Source organism: Lathyrus oleraceus, chromosome 2 (genome assembly GCF_024323335.1).
Source record: "Lathyrus oleraceus cultivar Zhongwan6 chromosome 2, CAAS_Psat_ZW6_1.0, whole genome shotgun sequence".
In the NCBI taxonomy this organism is placed as follows: Eukaryota; Viridiplantae; Streptophyta; class Magnoliopsida; order Fabales; family Fabaceae; genus Lathyrus; species Lathyrus oleraceus.
Window position 1 is genome coordinate 31,351,505 of NC_066580.1, and position 7,034 is coordinate 31,358,538.

General features: G+C 28.9%; 1 protein-coding gene across 1 annotated transcript; it reads right to left on the bottom strand.

The window, feature by feature from the left end:
- Positions 1-397: 397 nt before the first annotated feature.
- On the bottom strand, positions 398-1,827 carry LOC127121752 (transcription factor MYB72). The gene is made up of 3 exons (XM_051052196.1): positions 1,522-1,827; positions 929-1,257; positions 398-827 (listed from the first exon to the last, which is right to left on the bottom strand). Exons 1-3 carry the CDS (start codon positions 1,825-1,827, stop codon positions 398-400), a joined length of 1,065 nt encoding a protein of 354 aa, XP_050908153.1.
- Between the last annotated feature and the right edge of the window lie 5,207 nt (positions 1,828-7,034).

A 7,034-nucleotide genomic window follows, 5' to 3' on the forward strand; every position in this document is an offset into this window, starting at 1 on the left:
ATAAATAGGTAATAAATATGTGTGAGATTTATCACAACACTGATACTCTAACATTAAAATAGAATAGTTCTATCGCAACATAGATACTTTTTGTACGAATACATTAAAATAGAATAGTTCTATCAAATATAATCGGCAAAAGTGTTTCGTAATACAAATTAATTCTTAAAAAATGAAAACATTAACTAAAGAAGGAAAAATTACATAATAATCATTGTAAACTAATTTTCTATTTTCTATTGTCACAAAATCCTTCACAAATCCGTAGGATGGAATTTCTTTTCCATATATAAATGTGTCTAAGATATCTTTTACATTGTGTGAAATATTCAGATATAATATCTACTATGTGGAGTAATAAGTCCTACCATCATCTCATGTTTTTCATCAATCAAGTTCACCAAAGAGGAACGCATTCAGATAGCAACCAAGGTTCTAAGATCTCATATTGAGGCTCCTCAGATGATAGATCTGGATTTTGAAGATACTGGTTAGAATGCATTTCTTGTGGAATTGGAGGAAAATCTTGATCAAAAAGCATCTGATTTGATAAATCTGGATTTTGAAGATACTGGTTAGAATGCATTTCTTGTGGAAATGGATAATCCATATTTAGATTGTCTGAATAATATTGTGGAATTGGAGGAAAATCTTGATCAAAAAGCATCTGATTTGATAGATCTGGATTTTGAAGATACTGGTTAGAATGCATTTCTTGTGGAAATGGATAATCCATATCTAGATTGTCTGGATAATATTGTGGAATTGGAGGAAAATCTTGATCAAAAAGCATATTACTTGATGGAAATGCTGGGAGTCTAAGAGACCTGTTAGTATTCATAATATAAATTCTAATGTTAGTCTTGAAATAGGTTAATGTAATTATAAATTTTAAAAAGAAAAAAACAACATTAAATTGTCTACTCACCTATCATCCAGTGTTGGGACAGCATGATTGTTGATACAAGTACTTGAATCATCAGCCAACGTTGAAAATTGTTGAAAGTTGTTGATATTTTTGTCACCATAATTTTGATCAAGAAGATAGTTACCATGTAGAGTATGTACTTGATGATCAAATTCCATTCTTGGTAGAGCCGTTTCTTCTTCTTGGGAGGCATTATTTTGTCCAACATTGTTATTCAACTCATCAACTTGGTTTATGCTTTCTGGAATGAGGTGCTTTCTAGAGTTTTTTAAACTCCTTTTTTTGGAATTAATAAAATTCTTTAACTCGTTATCGGTTCTTCCAGGAAACTGTGCAAAAAAAAAATTCAAAATAATTATATAACCAATTATCAGTTATTCTAAAAAAATATCGGTGCATTATTAATTAATAAGTAGACTTCATGCAAAAAATTATTACCAAAAAAACCCTAATATTAGCGAACATACAAAAAAATCATTACCTATTATAAATGGTTACAATTATAGAAAGTCTAATAAACTTTAATTTTTTATTTATAAAAGTAATTTTTTTTTCCTATAAGAGTGAAGCATGAATAAACAAACCTATGAAACCATTTGAGACCATTTGGGTCCTAACTCATTATAGAGATGAATAAGTTTTCTTCCTTCTTCTTCATTGAACGAGCACTTTTTTAAAATTGGATTTAGATGATTTAACCATCTTATACGACAACTTTTTCCATCTCGAACAAGTTTTGTTTTCTTTCGTACGGAATCCCACTTTCCAACTCCATATTTTGTCACGTATTCTCTTAATAATTGATCCTCTTCCTTTGACCATGTTCCTTTTTTTAACACAATATTTCTAGTATCATCACCATGATTGCATTTTTCTTGTTGCAAAGATGAAGATGCCATGATTTGAGTGAATGTGATTTTTAACTACGTGAACAATAGTGTTAGTGTGTTGAAATATATAAGAGAGAGTCCTAGTTTGAATAAAAATCATTTACCCTATTCTAACTCCTATTTTTGCGAACTAAATCACATTATCTAATATGGAAGATAAAACTAGACAAACTCCACTTTTCTATAACTTTTTAAATTAACTCATGTTTGATTGTGTCCAAGTCGTATATAAAAACTACCTCAGCTACATATCTGGTCCAACGCTTTTAAGTAAAATACAAATTAAAATGATAGCAAAATTAAAGATAAAAATTATATAATAATTCAATTTTAGTGATAAAAAGATAAAATAAAATATAATTTTTTTGAGAGACATGATTTTGGAGATTAAGGCGGATGTGATAAACTACGCTTTATAAGTGCCATCTTTTTATTTTAATTTAATAAGTTTAGTACCTCATCTTTCTATAACAAAAAAAACTTGTTAGTTTTTTTTTTTTCAAAAATTCACACTCATGATAGAAATTCAATATAATTACAAAGTCAATATTTTTAGGACAAACAGTGGTCCTGGGTTTTCTATGCCTAGTCTTTATTCTTCATACGACTTATCTCATAAATCGTGTCCATAATCCTTTACTTTAAATCAAGTCATCATTCTTTCAAAGATTTGGTAATGATCCTGACATCGATGAATTAATTTTTTTTGAATCACTATGTTATGCCTCCACCTTATGATGAAGATACTAGGTAACTTGTCGGGTAAGGTAGCTAATACTAGGTACTTTAACAATTAGTACCTACCCCGAACATGTCTTATTGATAATTTAAAATATTTTACTTTGTTAATTTAGAATATTAATTACTTTGTTAATACGTTGATATTTATTTTGTACTTTATTATATAAATTATTTGAAATGTATGTTTGGATACGGGGAAGATAAAACCATCATCGCCCCATTGTCATGCCTAATTTCAGCCAATAAATTATTTGACAAAAAAGTTCTAAAAAACTAGATATTGATTGATATATTCATATCTTTTTTAAACGTATCATTCTATTTGATTAAATTATATTTAAATTTTATATCACCTAAATAATTCTTTCCGAGTATATTAATTACCGATATTATTTCAATCTTAATGGAATGATTTTCTTTCAAATGTCTTTTTCTTCACTCTTTTAAAATATTTTCAAACTATGAAATTGTCTAAATTTTAAATATATATTTTTAATTAATAATTATATTATTTTATGTTGAAAACAAGTTGATTTAAGAATCGAAAAAATGTTTTCAAAGAAGCGGATGGAGAAAATAGTATTATCTTTTTAAATAAAGGCAAATTAATAAACAAAAAAGGAAAACAAAAAAGGATGAAGGGATATAAAACCTAACATAAAAAAGATAGAAAAAAAATGATAGTTGAACATGCCTAACCTATTTATAAAAGAAAATTCAAAAATATAAATAGTAAGTGAATTTCACAAAGTGTCATAATCAACAAAAAAATATGCATACACTAATCTATCTGTATAAGCATTTTCCTCTCTAAAAATGTTACATATCTTGATTATAAAGGAGAATATAGTGTGCAAAATATTCTTCCATTTAATTAAAAGTTACCAAGGGACTACATTCAAATTAGAAAAAGCATGATTGGTCAGCATTGAGCCAATTTCAAGTTAAAGATCTATCTAATTCTTCTTGTTAGCATATTCCATAGCAATCATTATTTCATACATTTCGGCTTGAAAGGAGGTGCAAACTCCAATCTTATGCATTTTTCTATAAAACAATTACATAATTCTTCTTGTTAGCATATTCCATAACAGTCATTATTTTATACAATTCGGCTTGAAAGGAGGTGCAAACTCCAATCTTATACATTTTTCTATAAAACAATTACATAAAGAGCATATCGAAATCATACGCATTTTTCTTCGAATCAAGTTGTTGTCTATTACAATAATAGTATGCATCTGTTTCTAAGTCACAAATGATTTAACATGTGGTATATAGGGATGCCAAATAAATTTTGTCCAAAAAGGCTCAACGTGACCCCTCCTCATACAATTGTAGATATCTTTAAAATATAGATCACAATTTGTAAATAATTTCCAAATCAGTTTATCAACAATAGTATTATCAAATGGCAAGTTAATTTTCAAAATATCTTTAACAATTTGAGGAGGCAAAATGGATAAATCACGAGGAATGTTCCAATCGATGTGTTGGATAATTAAATTGACCTTAACAATTTGAATAAATTGAACATGCACTATAAATACTAAGAGTAAATCTTTAATTTTGTATTCCAACTAATTGTTAGTCCATATGTTAATGTTCTTCTCATTACCAACCTGCTATATACTATATTCCTCTAGAAAGAAAAAAAAATTATGAATATTGTGAAATAGGCCACTAATAAATTAATTATGATTTCATAAAAAAGTAAAAAAATAAAAAAGAGATTACCATCGAGTTTAATTTTTATAAAATTTAAAGTTTTTACAAGATGATTTAAATATCAAACTTTGAAATAATTTTAGTAACTTTTTTCTTTTTTGAGTAAAAGAAATTGAAAACATTAAATAATTGAGATGAAAAATGCATGGCTTTCCTTTCCTTCACTTTAATCTATGAAATCAAATATATACTTCGTTATGGGACAGCCAAATGCCCAATACAGGAAAAGCATAATCATTATACAATGTATATAATCAGCACACGAGAGATTTAAGATACATTTTATGATCATCACTTTTAACTTCATTTATGTTGAACTCTATAACTGAATTGGGTATTGGAGTATTAACCTTGAAGGTCCATCCCACACAACCGTATCGAAGATCAACACCACCGCTTTAAGATTCCAACAACACCAATTCTAGTTCATGTATGGAACAAATACCCACCTTATATAATACACAATATTTACACTTAAAAATTATTAAAGTTCAAAATCAAAAGGAAGACAATTTTAAAGTTAGTTGGATATTTTTCGACATATAGCAAATTGGGAGAGTATAAGTACATTAAAAACAAGATTCAATTAAATACTTTTCAAGTTGAGTGAAGTTTATCATAAATGACAATACTCTAGGCAAAGTCAAAACATAGTAGGGTTAGATAATTGCATTTTATGACCATACTTTGTGTACATAGAGCCACAAAGTGAAAAAAGATGAACATTATAGAGTCAGTGATTCGAAAAATCAGCATGATGATATGAGTAAACTTAACAAGTCGAAAAACATAAGACATTAAATCGAAATTAGGACATCATTTATCCCATAAAAATAACATCTCATACATCATCCGTGTAAATAACTACATGAAAATTTATTTCCTATATGCCACGATCTATGGAGTAGAAATACTATTTTTTCTATCAACACTACAATGTTATTTTACGCACTTTATACTTTTTATTATAATTTACTCTCTTTGGAGTAGTTAAGGATCTCATAGTTGAGGAACATAGTTCATTCCTCAACATAATCGTCTAAAGACACGGGAATCAAAGTTGATAGTTATGGCTAAGATCACTGAAGTTGGTACTCCTAGGGGGACACTATGGCTAAGATCACTGAAAAAATCCATTCACACGGTTAATCACTAGAACAAAAATGGGTTTAGGCAACAACTGAAAACCATCTCCTAAAGGTAGAAAACCGTGGTCTAAGTCATTAAGGGACGATTTACCAAGCGTGGAATAAACGGCCGTTGCCTATTTCTTTAGAGCGTGGTTTTTTATTTATACCCACGGATTATGAACACAGTCGCCTTAAAAAATTATCAAAAATCCAAATCTAAAAAAAAAGATATGAACTCCAAAACATAGATTTATTTCACTAAAAGAAAGACATATATGGAATTTTTGTAGTTTCCTGTGAATTGTGTTGTTTTAGTAATGGTGACTTAGTAAGAATAAAGAAGGAATGTATTTTCTGGATTAACGATGTTTTATGGTGTTAAGTGAAAAACATATTTCTGGGTGATAACTTTTTGTTGGTGGTGATGAACAAAAATAAATTTAAGGAATTTGCTTCTTTTTTTTATGTTAATTTTTATTTGTCTTTTCCTCCTCATCTATTATAATGCTTTTATGATTTTTCCAACAGATCTTTCCAATGTCAATCCGTTTTTCCTTTTTCATTATCCTTTTAAAAAAATAACCAATCCAGATACATAAAACAATTGTAAGCTAAAAAAAACACCAGCACTGCATCATTGTAAGCATCAATTTTCATCGTCTATGATAAATCAAACTTAACACAAGTAATGACTAAGTTCTCTGAGCAACTCCGAGAAAAGCATTATATTTTGAAATGATTCATTTAAATTGATCTAAATATTTATAGTGAGATACAAGTAATGATAAAAAATTAATGTCCAAAATAGAAATCATGTGGCAAAGTATTACGATGTGATTTTCATGTGGCAAAAAATCGTCACAATTACTTTTGCCGCGTGATTTTCCACGTCATTAATCAATTATTGTAACGGAATTTCCACTTTTATGATGTGAAAATCACGTAATTAATAACAGTGTTTTTAGTGTTCTAAAACAATCTATTAAATAGTTTTCCATACAGAATTTTCTCAAAGGTATGATGGTAACTTTCCCAAGTTAAAGTCACTAAATCATTGTCCACTAAAAGTTCATCACAACAACTCTTTCTCATCGAAGAATATTTTCCAGTATCCTTTACATTTTATTTTGACTTGTAACCATTTAAAGCTTTAATAATTCACAGATTTGTTGCAACATTGTATTTTGGTCCCATCACAATCCTTACACATTTATCACTTTCCCTCGTCTTAACCCTAATTCTTCAATATAAATAGAGGCATAAAAATAGCTTTTTGGAAGGAGGTTGAAAAAGAAAGAATAAAAAAAACCAACTCACATAAAAAAAAACATAAGAAGGTGGGATTTTGGTCTTCCAGTAACCACCAAACATGTCCCTTCACTAGCGCTCCTGCGACCGACGACACCGTGACTCCGTCGTGCGTCCATTGAACCACCACGGTCACCTCCTTGGAACATGCACGTCGTTGAAGCCATAACGACATTGGAACCACCACGTTCACCTCCTTAGAACATGCACGTCGTTTTAGCTTATCTATAAATGTTCATATTCAGTATCAGAACTTAATTTAGATCACAAATTTTAGTCTATGATCCTGCACACTTGAACATAAATTAG

Coding starts and splice junctions, on each gene's coding strand:
- LOC127121752 (XM_051052196.1), bottom strand. CDS start 1,827: ATGGCATCTTCATCTTTGCAACAAGAAAAATGCAATCATGGTGATGAT. Junction 1,258..1,521: donor GACCCAAATGGTCTCAAATG/GTTTCATAGGTT, acceptor TTTTTTGCACAG/TTTCCTGGAAGAACCGATAA. Junction 828..928: donor GTCCCAACACTGGATGATAG/GTGAGTAGACAA, acceptor GAATACTAACAG/GTCTCTTAGACTCCCAGCAT.